Below are 20,633 nucleotides of genomic sequence, written 5' to 3' on the forward strand. Positions count from 1 at the left end.
ATCTTTTGTGTACCTAACATACAGTGCTGTACTCTGGCGGGATAAATATGCAGTAATACTCCCTGGCAGCGAAAAGTGTACAAAACCTTGCTCATTCTCATCAGAGTGACTTGAGAAAAAAAAGGCGAAGAAAGTAAGTCTAAAAATACTATCCGGTTTTTCCTCTACATGACCGCTACGCTTTGTAAATAGATGGCATGTATATAGTACGTACTCCGGTTGTACGAAGTACTTACTAAATCCATGATAGGTTATTTGTGACTGATGAGTAAATGAGTAATACTAAAAACCACAGACAATATCTAGAAATACTGAATGTCTGTGCTAAAAACAGACGCTTGGACTTGGCTGTATCCATAATGGAATTAGTAGGTACTCCGTCGTAGTGCCTACTGATTCCATGGGATCCATAGATTTAGAAGTCGGCCGGTCAGACCAAAGTTGGATTGTCTGTTACAAAGGTCTGTTTCACCATTTTCTGATATAATAATTATAATTCTGTAAATTCTGCTTAATTATATAGCCAGTTAACCCTATCCAATACTTGGGAAACAATTTTTAATGCTATCCCTTCAATATATGGCTTAGAAGCTATCAGATACTTTATCAGCAAGAAGTGAACAAGCTTATAGTCCAATAATCCAAAGTACTTTTGAGGGTTCCTTAGCAGATTGTGTGTCACAAAAGAAAACAACAAAATATTTTTATTCATTTATTAATAAACTAACTTTACAAATTTAATAATAGCAGAACAATAATATTCCTTATTTCTTTTCATTCATAATAATATGATAATAATTCACCATGACTCATCGTACTTTATGAATATAATTATATGATTTTAAAAATAATCTAGAACGACAGTGAAAGCAACTTACAGAAAATAATGCACAATAAAAAATCGGAAAGACAAACTCAATAACTTGCCAGCAACAAAAATATTGCAGGCTCTTTATGATTGTCCTATCGAGGGCGGGGCCCAACCATTAACACGATCTAGAAAAAATATTACAATAACATAATGTTACAATTTATTGTATCAATTCTTTTATTTACTATTTCTGCAATCTATTTACAAGTTATATAATGTTTACATACCAAAACTATAAGCTATACTCTTGTGTGGTGTCACCCCTATACTATATTTATAGTGTTAAAACTATTTGTATTTCTTTCTTCTACATATATAATATATTTTTATCGGCATAAATTACTATCAATTAGTTGAAAATAATAAAAAAACAAAACAAGATACTAGAAGGATAACTATACACCCATATACACAACTATTTGAGAGTCGGTCCACTAAAATTATATGGTACAAGCTTGCAATTTCATATATTACAGTATAAGGCGTTGCATTCCTAGCGATTACGTCCGTGCAGTCTCGCACCTATATACAACAACTCCCAAAAAAATCCATTTGAAAAAAAAAACAATTACTTAACATATAACATATATTACTTTCCCCATCTATACATAAAAATTTACAAGAGATTGTACATCGGCCCAACCGATAAATTTGATTAACTAATAGAAAAAAAAACAATATTTTTTAAAGGCCACCACCTAGCCGCCCGCTTAACTAGCTTTGCACTTGCACGGCACACGTTATAGGGCACAATATTGTATCAGGCAATATATTCTTATAATAAAATATTCTCAATACATTATACATACTACATACTAAACGGTTTGTATTTTAGAACTATCACTGTACCTAAGAACATTGAACATCGTAAAAACGTGGGTCTCGAAATAAGTTGTGACAAAATATGCTAAAAACACATGCTTATTAGAAGATTATAGACATTTATAAGTACTTAAGACTCAATTGCATGGTCATAAACCAACTACAGAATAGTTTGATTAAGTCTCTATAAATTTAGTTTAAGGTTTATTACCAATAAGGACCAATAACGGGGAATATTGTTCATAAGATAAATATAAAAAAGATGGGTACAAAAAAAATTTACATAGAATCGAATTAACGTGAATTTGTTACATTGTATTATTTACAGTGTCGAAATACTCTACCAATAAGCATGCGCAAAAGACGTCAACCGACGAAAAAGGGGGACACGAGGTAAGTCACTGAGGACATGGTAAAAAGGAGTAAAAAACAGCTCACATCCACAAATTATTGCTTTGGGTTCATCCCCTAAATTTAGGAACGGCAACTGAATCGTGCAACAGTAGAGTGTCCCCCAACAGTAATATTCGCAGCCGGACGCAACCAATCACATTCCGCTCTGTGATTGGTTGGCTGAAAATTAGCACTATCATCGTTGCAAATAGAACATCAAAAGAGATTTACAACCAATACTTCAGAATAAGATATTTTCACGTATTATTAGGAACTTTAACTTCAATATAATTTGACACGACTGATTTATACTGCTGGGAACACTCGATATCATGTCTATCATTATTCTTAACAGAAAATTTTCACCCGAAACAAATTTGCAAGGTTGAATTTCGACATAACCAATCACTCAAAATGGTGGACATGACACATATTAAAAAATCTTAACACTCCACTAAGTGACTTTTAAAAATTGTGATCAATAAATACTAGCATCTAATGAAACTAATTGATTCAAATTCATTTATTTACAGTGCAAAAAAAAAGCTAGCTTAAAATATTACTTTAAAACATCCACTGGGAGAAATATTAGGGGCGCCGATGTCAAAAAATTGGGAGGGGAGAAATCATAGAACATTTAGGGGGTGTCGGAAAGAAAATATCGTATTTAGTATACTGGAAGCCCAAAAGACAAACTGTTGAAACACTCAGTCGCTATTATTATCGTTTCACCATGAAATTATCAAGTTCACATTATAATTATTGGTCGTGAATTCTTAATTAAATACGCTAATGTTAAGTTTTGCGCGGGAAAGCGCCGAGCCACGGCATCACATCAAAAATCGGAAAACTAATAGTCTTTACGCGGATCGTCACGTTTGCACTATTGCCAACTGTTTTGATCACTTTTACATAATTTCACTTACACTGCAATGTAAATATCGCGAAATTTTGAGGAAAATTATGACATTATAGGAACATTCACATAATGTCAAAATTTTATTTTCTGGCGACTCGACGCGTTGTTAAACATATTCGTAACTAGTATTATTTTTCTCTGTTTTTAGTATCAAGACTCATTGGGAAAAAAAAAATGTAATTTTGCAAAAGTGACACAGTGCTATAATGACATTTTCCAGTGAATTTTTCGAAAGTGACATTACTTTTCTCGATGTCAATTTGCGAAAGCGACCTGCGTCAAGACCACAAACTACGAACAAAATACACGAGAGTTATACCGACGCATATTTTAAACTACCGCTAGTAACCAAACGACTAGAGTTGCGACTAATTTGCCGCGAATGTTGCCGCTTATGTTAGGCCACATTGGCCAAGTTTTATGACATTACGACGCTATGCTATGCTGTGCCCTCACCCACGCGCAATGTTGTAACGTGTGGCCTAGGCTTCGTGCTTCGACGAATTGTTGCTGTCTCCTTCGCTTGCTATGGAAACGAAAGAGTACGTTCGTAGTATTCATCGCGAGACTTGCCGCACGAACCTTCGTGATAAGTGTGGGCTCGGCATTAAAGCTGGTTTACACGTTTCAAGTTGTTAGCTAACTTTTTTGTAGATAGTAAACTATATCAGTAACTAAATTTTAACTTAATAACAAAATAAAAGATTACACATAAAAATTTAGGCAACAACTTGAACCTAATAAATAACCAACTATATACTATAGTCTGTTTCTCCGGCAGACTAAAAATGTGACATCGACCTTTATATATTTCCTAATGACACTGGTATGAAAATATTGACTATGAATGTATATGTATGTTTCGAATGCCCTAGAAAAACTATATGTCTTATTTGGACAAGTCAACATAAATATTATTTTATTAATAAAACATATAATGTACAAATTACAAATGAGTCAAGTCAGATAATTAAATAAAAGTGGATAAAAATATTCCATTTCATTGTGAAGCATCAAGTGCGTATAAGTCAGTAAATTTGATATTTTGAGCATAAATTTCATTATATTTACTGTTATAATTTGTCTAAAAGTGTAAATAAATTTTACTAAAATCATCCTCATTATAAAACCTGTTGCCTTGTCCACGACAGACCATAGATAAAAGTAGAAATTTTTTAAAATTTCCGTAGCTTCCAGCCAACAAGAAAAGACGCGTTCCCGCCAAAACAATTTTAAAACTACTCTGCTTTGACGTCACCGTTCGACGTTCAGACGTGCAAAAACGTATGAAAATATGTTACTTTATGCATTTCACAATTATTATTATATCTCTCGGTTATCCATAACGATGTGCCTATAAGACGAGTGCTCTTTTGTACAATAATTACAACTATTTCTCTATACTGTGTGCCACCTGGCTCGGCAAACAGCGAACATTGACCTTGCTATATCAGTGACACTACATTAAAAGGAAACTAAGTAGATTTTGGTAGAAAATAACCCCCCGGCCGCCCAATTCCCAAATACTTTTGGCATATACAATGTTTAGGGGTCAACGTTCGGTGTTTGCGAGTCAAACGGCGCAAGTTATAATAAACTAAGGCGTCCACTCGCGACCCGAAATCCGTAGTGGCAACGAAGGTCCTAAATTACTCGATTGTATGATTAAACTTACTAAGTCGAGTTATAGTGAATGGTAACATGATTTGTTCACTAAATAAAATTATAAAGAGTCAAAAACAACAGTTCCACGTACCGTTACACGACTAAATAAAATAGGTATAGATACAGTTTTATTTATACAGGGTTTTAACGACGATCCATTTTGGTCGAGCATGCCAACTATACCGGTACCCGAATATTTTGCGATTTATGCACAATATGTGAGTATGATGAGTTGATATTCGATTTTTATGAGAGAACTAACTATAGCGCCAAAATTAAAAGATTCTACACAACTTTACCTTATTTTAAATGAAATAAATAAATAAATTGCAATCCAAATAGTTCAATTCAATTTTGATAAAAAAAATATACACCTTTTGTGAAAAAAATACTACACTCATACAAAAAACTCTTTCTTGAATTGCACTATTTAAAAAAATAAACAGGATTATAAATTTTGAGATTCATAAAACCAAAAATATCTGAAAACTGCGCAACATTTGAATAATGATTGATAAAAACTAACCACGTTATTCATAAAAAAGTTAAAACACACTAAGCCAAAATATGTTTTGTCACTATCGCACTTCCTACCTAAATAGAGACAAAACATATTTTAACTGTGTTCTAACTTTTTTTTATGAATAATGGGGTAATTGTATAGTATTCTTTCATACAATTTGATACCAAATCGCGCGACATGACCTTAAATAACTACAATTCACAAATCAAAAAGCACAAGTATTATATATAATGTACATATTTGTTTCTTATATGAAAATTATTTGCGACCAACAAAGACTTTTACATTGGCAAATTGATTTGAAAACGGGTATATCTATTATAATAAAAATTTAAGCCATAATATAATTATAGCATAGTGGCATAATGATTTTTAAGCATAACGTTCTTACACATAACAATTTGTAGCATAACTAACCTTAACCCTAAAAGTTAATTATGCCACATTTACCCGTACGCCAAAAATCAATTATACCTTAAATGCCAAAATATTTTATGGCAAAACCAGTATACCAAAGAAAAAAATAAATTATGCGAAAAAAGGGACGATAGAATTATTTAATTTCAATGACATTATGATGTATAAAAGTCGTGTCCTTCTGGCGACTTGAATAAAATCTGACACCGTATCACTAACACACTTGATATGAAAGAAAAGTTATTGAATTCCAAATTAGCTTTAATATGATAGGGCAATAAGCGCGATCTAGGCGCATCATGTTCAAGCCAATTTGATCTTTATTACAGTGTGACTCAAATGGTACATTATTATGTAAGAGAAAATAAATAATCTAAAGCGGAGATCTTTAAAAAATAACTGTTACTACTAGTAATTTTACTTTTACTTATAATCTTTATTGATATAGGTTTTTTTTTTAATATTTACTCGTTGTAATGTACAAAGTTAAGGTTAAAACCAAGTAATCACCCATATCATGTATAGATTTAGTATATATATATATATATATCATATATTAAAAAAATATATATACATAGTCATGTCACGCGAAATTTCACCAAATTGAACTGCTATAAAATAGCGGCAACAAAATATAGGTATTTAAAAAATATTTAAAATATTTCTTGTATACGGATACTCTATTAGAAAGCTAATTGCAAATTATTTAAGAATTATGCCTAGTGATTTTTGTGGTAAAAATGTCAGTTTCATCGCAACCAATAATGTTTTAAACATTTTTTTTTTAAGTTTCTAAAACAATAAATCAAACAATCAATCATCACACCACTTTAAAACAACAATCGAAAAAAAGTTAATCGTTCGAAAAAGTTCAAACTGGTTTTGCGTATCTATCGATTGTTTCGCTATCGATAGTTGATATCGACAGCATCGCCACGTGTCAACACTATCGTTGGCATCGATAAGAGAAATACTATCGACTGACATGTGGCGTTACTATCGAGTCTTCAAAAGCTATCAATGCTATCGATAGAACATTACCGAAAACAAACACTAAAGTACATTCGCATTTTGATACGTGTTAAGTGTGAGTGGAAAGTACACAGTATGGGCAGGCACTGATTAGTGCAAGTCCAAATATTTCTACTTAACACCTGCACTTCTAAAAAGACACTCAACACTAATGAAAACGCGAACCGGGATTAAATTCGAACTAATCTTCTACGACCCACGAACATATGGGAGCTACGGTTTTACCGTTAGTTCGTTAGTTGGCGCCACTGTCGCGTGAGGTTGATTACGGCTGTCACTTAAAAAAAAGCCCTAATGCGCACAACATAACGTTCAAATTTTCTTTGGAACTAAACCTTCGAACAGTAAACGGGGGCTACGGTTTTTTCGTTCACCAGTTGGCGCCATTGTCGCGCGATTTCCTGACACTGACATTCAAAGGACTCACGCGCAATCAATTTTTCTTTGGAAATGAACTGTCTACGTCGCATTGGATCACGTCAGCCCTCAGTCCTCGCCAACGAGCCACCGCAGCAGCGTGTCAGTGTTGACTGGCGGGGGCAGAGGCGGCGGGGGAGGTGGTGGTCAGTCGGTCGCGGGGAGGGGCAGCAGCAGCGGCGCGGCGCGGTCCGCGCGTCGCCGCCGTCACTTGCCGTCGCGCGACGCCCGCCGCCGCCGCACGCAGCCCGCTGTCAACACGCCTTCCACCACTGCAAGTTGTTTTATTTCATTTTATTTATATGTAAAAACATAATAAATTATACCTAAATCTTCATCAGGAATCAAACTATATAAGACCTACATTTGTTAAATGACGTCCTTGGAGAAAAGGCTGCGGTGAAGTCTGTTGCGCCGCTTCTTCTTCACCTGCGCTTTGGAAGTCGGCAGTAGACTTAGTTTAAGTAATTTTTTGAAGTCAATAAATGATGTATATCATCCTAAATTGAATAAAGAATTTTAAATTTGACTATGTATTGGTAAAAATCCATGCAGAAGTTTCTAAGGTAATCGCGAGCAGACAGACGCCGCGAAGGACTTTGTTTCATAATATATTGAATGGGAAAAGAAGTTAAAAAGAAAGTAACTGATCGGTTAACATCAAACAGGGAGAATTTGAAGAGGCTGACATGCTGTGCCTGATTTCGTTAAGAAATTGACGAATATAAACGTAAATACATGCATTAGAGCCGCATTGATACGTTTCATCGTGCCGCCCCATAGGTTTGACATTGACATGCGTTAATGTATGTCGAATCTGGGTTGTTTATTTGTATGCCTAATGGTGCAGCATACGGCATGCAGAACTGTTTTATTTTTAAGAACCTATGTAAGTCGTGTCTGACAATATAAAATAATTACGAATTGTCTGTTAACAAATGACATGAGTATAAAGACATGCAGTATCTATACTTCATGTTTTAGTTAATGTTTAATTATTGCTTTTTTAATATACTTTGTAATATTGCTAGAAAAACTTATATAAAACATACTTATATAAAATACTGTAATCCCTTTTGGCGGACTAGAATCAACACTGTTTTCACAATTTCTTCTCAGCAGTGGTCGTTCTGAAATGCTAGTAGTTTGTAGCTTAAGAAATTTTATATAATTTATAATTGGACGTGAAAAAGCTCCACTATAAATGCCTCATTTCTGAACAAACGACCTTGACAACTACAATAGCTAAAATTGTCAAGTATATAAAAGTAATTATAACCGATATGATCTTTTTCTTTATATTTATAACATAAAATCAAAGTAGGTCACCAGCGCTCCGGGTCTTCCTCCTGGTCGGCGGCGGCGGCGCGGCGGGCGCGGCGGGCGCTGCGGGCGCCGCTGGCGCTGCGGGGGCGCCGGAGGGGGGCGCGGCGGGCGGGGGCGCGGCGGGCGGCGCCCCGTAGCGCCCCGAGCGCCGCGTGCCCACCCCCTCCAGCCCCTTGGCGGCCGGCGGCACCTTCACGGGCGGCCGGATGGGCTTCGACGTCTTCCCGCGCACTTTACATATCAATGGCTCATCACTATCACTGTCCGAATCTTTCTTAGTCTTCCCCGGAACCACTGGCGCGGGTAATTTGCCGTCTAACTTCTTCGCTTTCTTCCTCGGCCTCCCCGCCGGTGACAAGCCTTCTTCGCTAACTAACGATGCTCCTGAACTTTCAGACTCCCTTCTCTTCCGTTTCGCCCCCGTCGCGGTTTTCACAGGCGTCGGAACTACTGGAGTTTTCGGACTAGTCTTGTCGACCGATCCTCCTCTTAGACAATTCCTCGGCTGATTCGCGGGCGAATCTGATCGTTCCGTTTTGACCCCGGGACTAAGTCTCGGCGTCTTCGGCCCGTCCGCAGGACTATTCATCTTGCTACTCGACCTTGTCCTGACACTACTCCGAGCTACTCTTTCTAAAGCGGACGGCGAGGGAGATTCGGGCCTTCTGCCCGCGTAATCTTGCGTGGGAATTTCTATGAGAAGTTGTTCGAGTAAACTCTTGTCCGGAAACTCCGCTTGAAGCGGTATCCTTTCGATTTTCGGTTCAGGTTTCTCCTCCGTCCGATGCTCCTCGGTTTCACCGTTCGCTGGAGGTTTCTCCTCTTTCAATTCTATTTCCGGGGCACTTTTTTCCTGATTCGAGTAAGTATATAACGGTGGAGACTTTCTACTCGGTAACGGATCGAAATCCTCCTTCTTGGGTGATTCTTTCACTTCCGTCGATTCCTCTTTCCGTTCCTCTTTCACCTCTAGCCTATCTATCGGTTGATTTTGCTTGTCATCCTCCCTTAGAATAGGCGTCGCTTCTCTTTTGATCTCCTTTCTTTCATTTTCTGGTGGTCTTCTAGGAGCATCATCACCGTTAACGTGGTCCCCGTGCATCTCCGCCAAAGCGGCCTCTATATCACCCAAATCGTCTATATCTGGAGGACCCGGATCGTACTGTGGCCGACTATTAGATAAAGATAGTCGTTCCAATAGTTCATCGGAGGCCGGAGTCGTTTCGATCACTCCTATTATCCTCTGAACTGAAGCCGGGCTGGTAGACCGGGGCATATCCAGTCGTTCTTTTCTCTGGGGGCCGGGGGGGGATTGGCTGGCCTGATTGGGGGATTTTTCCGACAGGGCGTCCATAGATTCGATCCCAGAGTCTTCGCCTTGGGCTTGGGAGTTGGGGGAGCGGTTGCCGAACTTGTCCCGTTCAGCCACGAGCTTGCAGTAAGACTTGTCCTTGGGGCGCTCGCGGCGACGCGGGGACGCGGGCCCGCGCGGCGGCGACGTGCCCACGTTCGTCGACCCCGGCGGATCTGGAACTGTGCCCCTGCTATTAGTGTATGCTAACTAAATACACCACACATTGCCTGTTCCACCAGAGTTATGTCAAATTAATGTCGAAAATAAAGGAGAGGGAGATTAACATCACGCCAAAGATTAAGAAACGAAAATATATCTCATAGAACTACAGCAATCTACTTGTAGAAAAGGTGTGGTGCATGTATCGTGAAGAACTGACAGTAAAGAGGAGCATGGATCAGTATCTATGTTCCACTAAATACTTACTAGGTACTTTACACAAGCAATTTAAAGAATTTAACATGCCAGATAGAATTAATTATAAAATTTATGAAATATTTAATATGTTTGATTTTTAAAGTGACTTTCAATAAATACCTGTCAAGATTGTTTACCTATTTCTAAACATCTAGACCAAGGCGGTATAGTACATTCAAATACATACTAGTTTCGTATTTTACAGAATAGCTAGGGAATGGCACTAAAGTTCACCCAATTTGATCATATCATGACATAGAATCATTATATGACAAAATAAAACATAAAATACAATGATTGAAGTTTTAATGTACAAACACTGTCAATTGGTACAAACTACATACCTGTACAGGAACTATGGCTGGTCTTCCTCTTCTTCTCCGAGGCGAGCAGTCCGTTAGGTGAGGTAATAGCACTTTCGTTTAGTGTCCTTTTAAGTTTATTGTCGTCATCGCTTAGCGTCCGTTCGTAGCACTTGAGCAACCGATTGTCCAGCTCACTACCTTCACTCACTTCCAATTGCACTACTTTGCCTTCACTGGACTTATCACAATTCGCATCTTTACTTGGTAACCTTTTCTTAGCTTCGTGGTTGTTGGCCTCTCTGTAACCTTCGTTCTGGGCGTATTTCCCCTCCTTTTCCAACATGTCGTTCCGCCATTCTTTGTCCCGCTCTTTCTCCACGACTTTCCCCGTATCGTTCAACAATTTCTTTTTCTTAACTTTGATGTCTAAAGGGAGTTTGTTGTTCAGTTTGTAGTCGTGGGTTTTGGTGACTATGTGAGCGGTTTTCGATATACTTTTCATTCTGTACACAACGTTATTATCCCCAGCGATTTCCGTTTTGACCACATCACTCTCATAATGATTGTTCAGCTTTATGCTTTTGACTAAATACTCGTCAGTCTTATTTTCAGTTGTGTCAGATTTCGATGATTCCTCCGAATCCCGCCTATGTTTTTCCTCTCCCTCCAACGCTTTCCTGATCTTTATTTTCTTTGAATGCAATTCCCCCGGGCTGAACTTCTTCTTCTCTTTCTTCGAGTTTTTAATGACCGCTGAGTTTGGACCTCTTATGCTTATGTGCAGCGGTGGAACTCTGGGTTCGCCCTCCGATGGCTTCTCGCCTTTCTGTTGCTGATTCACAAAACTCACATCAGCTTTGTATACAGGCTCATTTTTATCCAACTTTAGCCTTAATTTTATCGACTCTTTCTCTCCGGGAGGCGACTTCGGCGCTTCGTTTCCCAGCGGCGTAGGTTTGGGCACCTGCGGCCGGGGATAGGCAATTTTCTTGGCATCTTTCACGATCTTGTCCTTCAAGGTCGACGGTTTTTCTTTAGCACCAGCTTTGGGGTTGCCCCCTTTCAGCAATAATTTCTCGTCTTTCTCTTTCTTTATCACTCTCTTCTTCGCGTCGTCCTCCTTTTTAGTGTCATCCTCAATGATGGTGGACTTCGCGATGCCGAACACTTCAGGCGCGGGCGTCGTATCCGTACTATTCTCTTTGACCTTACAGCTTGCTACGGTGATTTCTTCTACTTTCTTCTCCTGCTCCTTCGGCGGAGGGACGTCATCGTCTCTCATGAGGGTTTTGATCAGGTACTGCTTGCTCTGTTCCTCGATTTCCTGCGCCGAAGCTTGGGACCCGACCGTCGCCGTCGCGACCGAAGACGTCGCCCGAACCGGCAGCCTCATCGGCGGCGGCATCGACGTCTGCACATGACTCCTATCGTTCGTATTCGAAAACGCGTTCACTTTGTACTGCGTATGGTTACTATTCATAGCACTCTGACTCGTATTCGGGAAGGTTTTAGACGTAGATTGCTGCGGCACCGGAGGGGGAGGCATGAAGTCGGACTCGCTCACGTTCAAATCAGATTTAGAAGGCACATTTTGGGTCACAGTTTGGGTCTGACTAGTCGCAGCCTGGTTGGGAGCGGAGTCCGAGTACTGGGCCGCGGTGATGTCGCGCAGCACAGAGTCCAGAGTGTGGTACTGGTCCAGCTTGGCGCCGGGGTCGAGGTCGGAGATAGCGTCGTCGAGCTGCAGATCGCCGCCCAGCGTGGGCAGCAGCAGATCCAGCTCCAGCTCCGGCAGCTCCAGCGCGTCGCGCGGCGGCGAGCGCCACGAGGCTGCGCCGGCCGCGCGTTGCGTCGCGATGTACTGCTGCTGGAACCACTGGAACTCCTGCAACGAAGCCCTCACGTTAAGAAGCCATCGGGATTCTCTTAATCTCTTTGCTTTCTGTTATAACATTGAATACTCATTAATCTTCTCACTAGTCATGTAGATGCTCGAAAATGACGATGATCCGTTGAAAATAAACATTAAATTAAATAAATGATCAAAAAACTGCCGATTGCACTTAAGGAACTAAGTTCATCTATCTAAATTTAATAATAATTTTCTTTATTTTGGACATTATCCATAGTGAATGTAATTTAAGCCATTCCATTTCCCCGAAGAAGATAACGTCAAAAAAAGACACTCACTTGAAACCTCGACCTCGTTTTCTGGTCCATGCTGGTAGTGGAGGGCGGCAACAGCACCTGCAGGTCCTCCACTGAGAACCGCGGCTGGGGCGGGCGCGGGGCGGGCTGCGCTCGGGGGCGGGCGGCCGCCGCCTGGGGAGGGGGAGGGGGAGGAGGGGCCGCAGCGGGGGGAGGTGGCGCCGCGCGGTACGGCGGAGGCTCTGTTGGGAAACCTGAAAGGAAATATGGAAACTTCAGTAAATAATGATAATAAATGGATAGTAGCGTCACGTCCCGGCTTCACTCCGGTGAAACCATAATAAAAGTAAAAAGTAAAAAGTAGCCAATGTTACTCCTGACGGTTTTCCTCTATCTCTGTGTCAAAAATCATCACAATCGGCCCAGTAGGTTTTGAGTTTAATCATTACAAAGAAACATACAAATATTTTCTCTTTATAATATTAGTATGAATTGAGCATATGGAAACTAAACGTTAAGGCTTTGGTCCCCATTGTATTTGCAGTTTAGGCGAATTGAATACAATCTGACACCAGTGTCAGCAATCAACACTCTCGAAAAGAAGTAAACTAACCTGGAGCCCTAGGCCGCAGCAGGACATTGGGCGGGGGCGCGCGGTAGCGCTCCGCCAGCGGCCGCGGGAACGGAGGCCGGCCCACCGCCAGCTCCACCTGTTGTAGTTACGATAGATTAGATAAGACATTTGTTCATTACAAAAGTTAACTAGCAAAAAATAAACAAAAAACCCGTCTGCTTAAAAAATAACATAACATGTGTCTGTTTCTAAGCTTTCTGCTTTTAAAAGTACTTGCCGACGTTAAAAATGTGAATAAAATAAATAAATGTTACCTGTCCATCATCTAGGCGTTCCAACTTAGCCGGATGCGGGGGCTTCGGCCTGGGTTGCGGCGCGGGCGCATCATTCTGCAGCAGATTGACCAACAGCGGCGACGACATGGCCACTGTGGGCGGGGCGGCCGGCGGCTGCGGCGAGGGTGTGGGCGGGGGCGCCGCCGGGGTGGGCTGCGGGTATGGGGGAGGGGGACCGGGGAACGAGGAGGTCGACGGTCGGACGAATACGTCGGTCGGTGGTCGGATTGAGCTCGATGGCCCGCTTAGACCTGCATAGATATTGTTTGTCTTTGAAAAATAATGAAAAAATTGCTTATTTCCACTAAATAGTCAGTAACATATAACATTTCATATGCCTTTTTTTTATCCCGGCTGCACAGATCTCTTTTTATCCCGGGTGTCAAACTCAGACGACGAGAAGAGAGTCTTTTTATGGTCGACTAGGTTTTGCGCACGTGATTTTCCCACCAGATTATTTTTCCGGAATGAAAGTTACCCCCTAAATTCTCCGTACTTCAAACTACATGTATGCAAAATTTCAAGAAGATTGGTTGAGTAGGTAAATCATCAAGAGGTACCAAACAAAAAATCTTACTCTCGATATCGTCTGGCATTATTAACAACATATTTTCCATGCCGCTTTTACCCATTTTTACAATAAAAATTAACTCACCAAGCGTATTCTCCTTCCGATGTATGACCCTCGCATGCGTCATACTACCAAACGGATATTCGCAACGATCCGCCGGCGGCGTGGGCAACTGCACCGGTATCTTGCCGTCCATCGGACATACGGTGTTGGGGCTCTTGAAGTTGTCCCGCGGGGGCGCCGGGGGCTCCGCCGCGCTGGTCGAGGCCTCGCCCTCGAGCAGCCGCCCGATGCCGCCGAGGTTCGACAGCAACTCGGCATTTTGTTGGGAGCGCGAGGTGGTCGCGTCTGTTACAAACAGCGAGGTTAAGACTTGAAAGTGAAATTATTTATTCAATAATTACACTTTCACGGGCACCGGTATTGGTCGAGACGCCCGTCGACTCGACCAACGGCGCCAACTATTTGAAAATGACACATTTATCCATTCATTAAAACAAATATTTATTCGACCTTGACAAGGTCAATCACTGGTAGCCACTCCGGTTGTCTATTCCAACAACGCCACCTATGGAAAATGTCACAACTTACCACAGTTGAATTCAATTTAAAATCGATTAATCAATACGCCTTAAAACTTCAGCCTTTAGACAAAAATCCAATAGACGAATTCAGCTGTCGAATTTTGGTGGAAACTGAGCAGTATACTGACCGTGGTCGGTGTTGATCCTCAACTCCGTGCCGTGCTGCAGCCTCAGGGACACGGCAGCGTCGCCGTCGAGCTGCACCGAGAGGATGCCCAGGGCCCGGAGCTGGGGCGCCCCGGCCGCGGCGAGGGCCCGCAGTCGAGCCGCCGCCGCGCGCGGCACCGACAGCGTCACGCGAACTGAGTTCCACGGCTCCACCTGATAAACAACGTGAACCATTATCACGGTGTGCCTTATAATAAGACAATTCCATATCCTCCCGTAACCACACATACATAGCCATAGGCCTCGACAGCTGATAAGCAACTTCCCAAAGAAGTTTGGGCAAATGGTCGGTCATAAAGTGACGGCGAGAGACTCGAGAATTTCAGGTTTAGCTTGATAGTGAGCTCATTGGTGGAATTAAGATTCATATGTAGTGACAGATTCTATCACCCATGATATAAGTAACTAAAAAAAAGTGTGTGCGTTATAAGTTGCTAGCACATTTTGTGTTTTTTCTTTGCACCTAGACCAGATCGAAAGTGATTAACTATGTAATATCTCTATAGATATAAGTTCTTTAGTACTTAATTTCCCATATGCAAGTTTTAAATTTACACTGTTATCTTGTGTAGATAAAATTAATTGTTAAATGCCTATAATGTAACACACTTTAATGTTATTTATTCCCTCAACACCATTCCTAGAAATACTAAATAAGAAAATGTAAAAACAATCTTACATTAAAATTCATTATAAACAATCATGACAATGACCAGAATTTGTTTTTGCTTAGATTCATGGTATCATAAACAATTTATAAAAAGTCTTAGAATCGTAATGAATAATTAAAATCATAATAAAACACAGATAAATCAACATTAACTTAATTGATTATTATAAATTGAAAGACCACTGCAAAATTATGAAAGCTAATATTTATTTATCAATTTGTTGGCGACAACATTTTTTAAGAATGACTATATTTAATGTTAGTTTCTACATTGTATGAATCATAAATGATTTGAAATTATGTATACTGGATACCGGATTGTTCTATCAACTTTATAGCTATAAGATATAAGGAGAGGAGGAGAACGGTCTAGAGTTTCTATAGCACCTATTCAATCGTAGATCACAGTGTAATCAATTTTTTTGATGTAAACTTGGTAATATATAACACAGCGATGCCAAACGTGCCGAATTTGGCGGGACTGTATTTCGGGTCTGAGTTTTAGACTCCAGAATTTACAATACCGCGCGGGTCCCAAACAAATACAAAATTTCGACGTCAGTGTTTTTAATAACGCCAATATGTGTTTTCCGAATTTACATAACGAATATGACTTAGTTAATAGTTACCATAATAATAAATTAAATTCTTTCCTTTGTACCAGAGGGTTTTTCCCTTAGGCTGGGAACGACAACCGCAAATACCACTGAGAAAACCGCTGAGACCACGGCGACTGCATGGTCGTCAGCAACATTTAATAAAAAAGATTTGTGCTAAGTCCTTTAACATATACATATATGTAGCATGTAGATATGAGAACGGCAACTTCCTAAAACGACAACTTTTTTGTTAACTTACATCAATTTCAAGACAATATCTGTTGCTCTGTGTGAAACCTATATATGACAAGGATAGTTGACCATTCGAATACAATGTAGATACATACAATACGGCCACTCCCTGCCTCCTGTTGGAAACGGCCCAAAAATGTGTTTTTTTTTTTTTATAAATCTTTATTATTTTTTTATGTTCATTTTATATTTGTCATATTATTGAAACCATTGTCATTATCATATTAATTTTCTCATTGTTGAATCTAATAATATAAGGGCTTTTGAATAGTCACGAAAATAAAAATAATCATCTACCCTATTGAAGTGCGCAAATTAGTTTTTTTATTATTATTTAAAATCTCATTTTATTTAAACAACTGAGACACATTTTGTCGGCTATACACAACCGCGATGAAGTACGCCGAACTTGGTGGATTCGGCATACATTGCTGGTCTTTCTTTGTGGTAAATATAAGCTCTCATACAAACTACGCAATGTTCACATAGTCGCGTCGGCATCTATCAGATTTCATCGATAGTGTGTAGCCGTCAATAGATGCTGAGATCCTCTACATAGGCATATAGGATAGGTACTCATTAAAAATCTGTCATGTATGCCTACAAAGTTTTCACTTCAGAAATAATAGAAGTAAAAGAAGCACAGTATATTAATTTGATTGTTTGGCTAACTCAATTTCTAGGAGAAAATGATAACTTTAAATAATTATTTTAATTTAATGCACACAGTCCTTTTGTAAGAAACCATTAACAATTCATAAGGGACCCCAAATTATTATTGATACAGGGCAAGCTACGCCACTGGTTTACCCTTTGGTTATGGAACCCTAAAAACAAAATGTTTGTTTGTTTACGTTTACATGGAAAATATATTTTTTCTTCAATGTCCCTTATCAGCGTTGAGTTGGCGCGAGAGACAAACGATGAATGATTACCTAGATTGACGCAATTTATGTTGCATAATGTTTATGGCTGTGTGATATAAAAAATAAACAACAATAAACAAAACTTTAATTAAATAAATAGGCAGTACTTAAGCAAAAATTAAAGACGTCACACAATGATTTTCAAATTGACTAGTAAAATAAATTTAAGGCATGTGGTTTCCGCCCTAAACGACTCCACTGCATATTCTTCCGGAATGTCGTACGAGGCGTTTAAAGAGCGAACGAGAGAGAAAGAGACTAAATAAAAAAACAGTGAAGATGAACATACTAGAGCTGTGCAGTGTACCTGTTACGTGACGGGCAGTTATGACTGCCCGTCACGAGTATCGTCCCGTTTCTCTCACACCTACTCTTCCTTCCGCTCTAGTTGTCAGACCAATGGCATGCATATGATTTATAGGTGCCAATATATTCTCTCTCTATCTTATTTAAGCGTTTCTCCCTCTGCCGCTTGGAGTCCAGGGTCAGTGTGGTATATATTTTTTATGAATAGAAATAGTTAAGTTCACCATACCTTGTTAACTTTGAGTGTATGCGGATGGGGCTCCGCGAGCAGCGTGCGGAGCTCCCGCAGCAGCCGCCGCAAGCGGGCGGGGAAGCGGGGGTCGGAGAGGTCGCCCTCGCACGTGACTACCACGCCGCACGACCCGCCGCCAGCCGTCCCTGGCCCATCGCTGTCCGCTGCCATACTGGAAATATTTTCGTGTTTATCAGTCTTTGCTTTTTTTAATGGTGCATCAAAATGACAGAATAACGCCAATATAACCATTCTGATTTTTAAGGGTGTCTCATGTTTCTTTTTAAGTCTTAACCCTTTGCAAGACACTTTAAAGATGTTATAACAATTAAACTCCTTTTGTGTCTTGTGTGAAAGGATTAATATAATATTTGTAATTTTATTATCAACTAGTTTTTGCCCACAACTTTGTATGTGAGTAAAAATCCGTTTCCCGTGGGAATTTCAGGAATTCCCTTCTTAGTGCTGCCCTACATTGTCCTAGAAACCTACACACCAAATTTCAGCTTTCTATGTCCAGTTGACAGACAATGCACAGCTGTGCATTGTCTGTCAGTCAGTCACTAAATAACAGTTTTATATATATTGATTCAGAATTTTGTGTATGTAATATTGTTTCAGTGAAATGGTTAACCTAACTTTCAACTAGTATTATTTTGTAGCAATTTTTTATATGAACAATCTTTACATATAATAAAACTGTAAGTGGGCTATGTCTGTACATAGGATATATTAAAGAAAAATAATTATGGAGAGTCTTAATGGGACTAATAGAATCCAAAACATATTCAATTTTTGTCTGTGTATCTGTATGTTTATTTGCACATCACGCAAAAACTACTAGGTGGAATTGGTAAATAAATAAATTAAAATTAATACAAGAAGACATTATGTACTGGCGGACTTATCCCATGTAGGGATCTCTATTGCTTATGTTTATTTATTGAATATGGTTAAATCTCATCAAAGTAAAGTGATACAAAATTAAATTAAAAAATATCTTATTTAGTGATTACATTGTATTATAACATACATAAAAAATACACTAATTTATATTTAAATTTCAGTTTATACTTCTAAATACTTCTGGATGGTTTTACCACTATGGTGCTAATAAGATTGCCCATACTGCTAATTTAATATATTCTATAGGTTATCTTTGCATATTATATTTATCATATTTATAACTTTTTCCAACAGCATGATGGCCAATCTTGTACTAGCAAATAAATAGTGAATCAAACAAATTTATGTACACAACAAAATGAAATGGAAATAACCTATAAATAAATCTATCTAATCCAAGTTATTTACATATTTAAGTGTCATTTCACAAAATTGTTTAGTAGGTACATTATTACAGTGTGATTAGCCCAACAGGGATTATCATCTCTGTTCTTTCGAAAAAAATTATAATCGCGCGGAAGACTTCAACTGACCGCGTCGGCAAGGCCGCAGTTTTGAAAACAGGAACGCATGAGTTACACAACCTATTTCGGACATTTTCACAATTCTGGGTTTATAAATTGACACTGAAACAGACATTTTCAGGCGGCCATCGTACGAGTGGCCCCCCGAAGACCTGTCACTAATGAATGTATCCATTTTGTAAAAAAATACCGCACCGCGAATCACCCCGCAAAATGTAAATAAACCAAAAAACACATTCTTACCTCTCATACGATGTCACATTCCGCTCAATTCCACAGCTTTTTTATTTCCTCGTGTTGCAAACCATTCTGGATATCAAATCGCAACATTACAATCCAGCTCGGACGCAAGGCAATATCGGTCCTATGGTCAGTGTCCACTACTCCAAAAACATATGATACAACACTATTGTCCCACCCCAATTATGTCCGGGGTCTTGTTCAATGCTTATTTTTGCTTTTTCACACTGGATCACTAGACTAGAAGCACTAAAATCTCGTCACGAATCCAATCTACTGATTTATGTTCCAGTGACGCAAAGCTCATATATCGTGAAGAGCAGCAGCCATTTTGAAATGTACGGGGGTACAGTCACGGCATGGAACATTAGCAAATTACTGCCGCTCTTGCTTCTTGCAACACATAAAACATGATGAAAATGTTAAAACACTTTTTACAGTATCCATTTTTACACACTAGGATAGAGAAGTTCACACCATTTTCTTCCTGAAACTATCCAAAACAACCTAAGCGACATCCGATAATTCCAGCTTACCCCATTTGCATGACACACATAAAATACCAAAAAAACACTCAAAACACTTAAAACCGTACATAAAACGCGTCGCGACGAATTATGAGAAGTTAAAGCATCACATCAATATAACAGTTCAGTAGAAAAATCGCTAAAAAGATTGGTATATAATTTACAAATAGTTAATTCGGAACGAACAATAACAACGGCCGCCATTTGCAATTTTCATCTTGACATGCGCACTGACTCGAGCAGTATTGCCAGGTTATGGAAACCAAATGTTTCCAGTGAATCCGATATTCCGTTAATAGGTAGGCCTATACAACATCAAATAACGTTGCGTTGTGCCGCTTAGGGGTTCTTTGTTACTGACATATGGAAATTTAAGGTTTTAATTGTGATGAAGAGGACATGTTGCGGGATACGGGACAGGACACGTAGTAATTACGTTTTATCCTCGTTTGACCTTAGTAAGTCATTCGAAAAAATTACGATTTTCACTCAACTCATGTGTTACACCCTCGTTATTGTCTTCTTCTTCGAATCGACTAATCTTATTGCTACACAAAATTTATTAAATTATTTTAGAATAAAAGTTTGCCACTGCCATGCCAGTGCAATA

At 39.3% G+C, this 20,633-nt stretch overlaps 1 protein-coding gene across 1 annotated transcript; it reads right to left on the reverse strand.

Annotated features, from left to right (window-relative positions):
- Positions 1-699: 699 nt before the first annotated feature.
- LOC128679634 (protein piccolo-like) lies at positions 700-20,264 on the reverse strand. The gene is made up of 10 exons (XM_053762014.1): positions 19,500-20,264; positions 17,824-17,998; positions 14,802-14,994; positions 14,174-14,437; positions 13,498-13,769; positions 13,223-13,319; positions 12,652-12,863; positions 10,501-12,346; positions 8,389-9,918; positions 700-7,331 (listed from the first exon to the last, which is right to left on the reverse strand). Exons 2-10 carry the CDS (start codon positions 17,995-17,997, stop codon positions 7,267-7,269), a joined length of 4,653 nt encoding a protein of 1,550 aa, XP_053617989.1. The 5' UTR covers position 17,998; positions 19,500-20,264; the 3' UTR covers positions 700-7,266.
- Between the last annotated feature and the right edge of the window lie 369 nt (positions 20,265-20,633).

Source organism: Plodia interpunctella, chromosome 22 (genome assembly GCF_027563975.2).
Source record: "Plodia interpunctella isolate USDA-ARS_2022_Savannah chromosome 22, ilPloInte3.2, whole genome shotgun sequence".
Taxonomy (NCBI): domain Eukaryota; kingdom Metazoa; phylum Arthropoda; class Insecta; order Lepidoptera; family Pyralidae; genus Plodia; species Plodia interpunctella.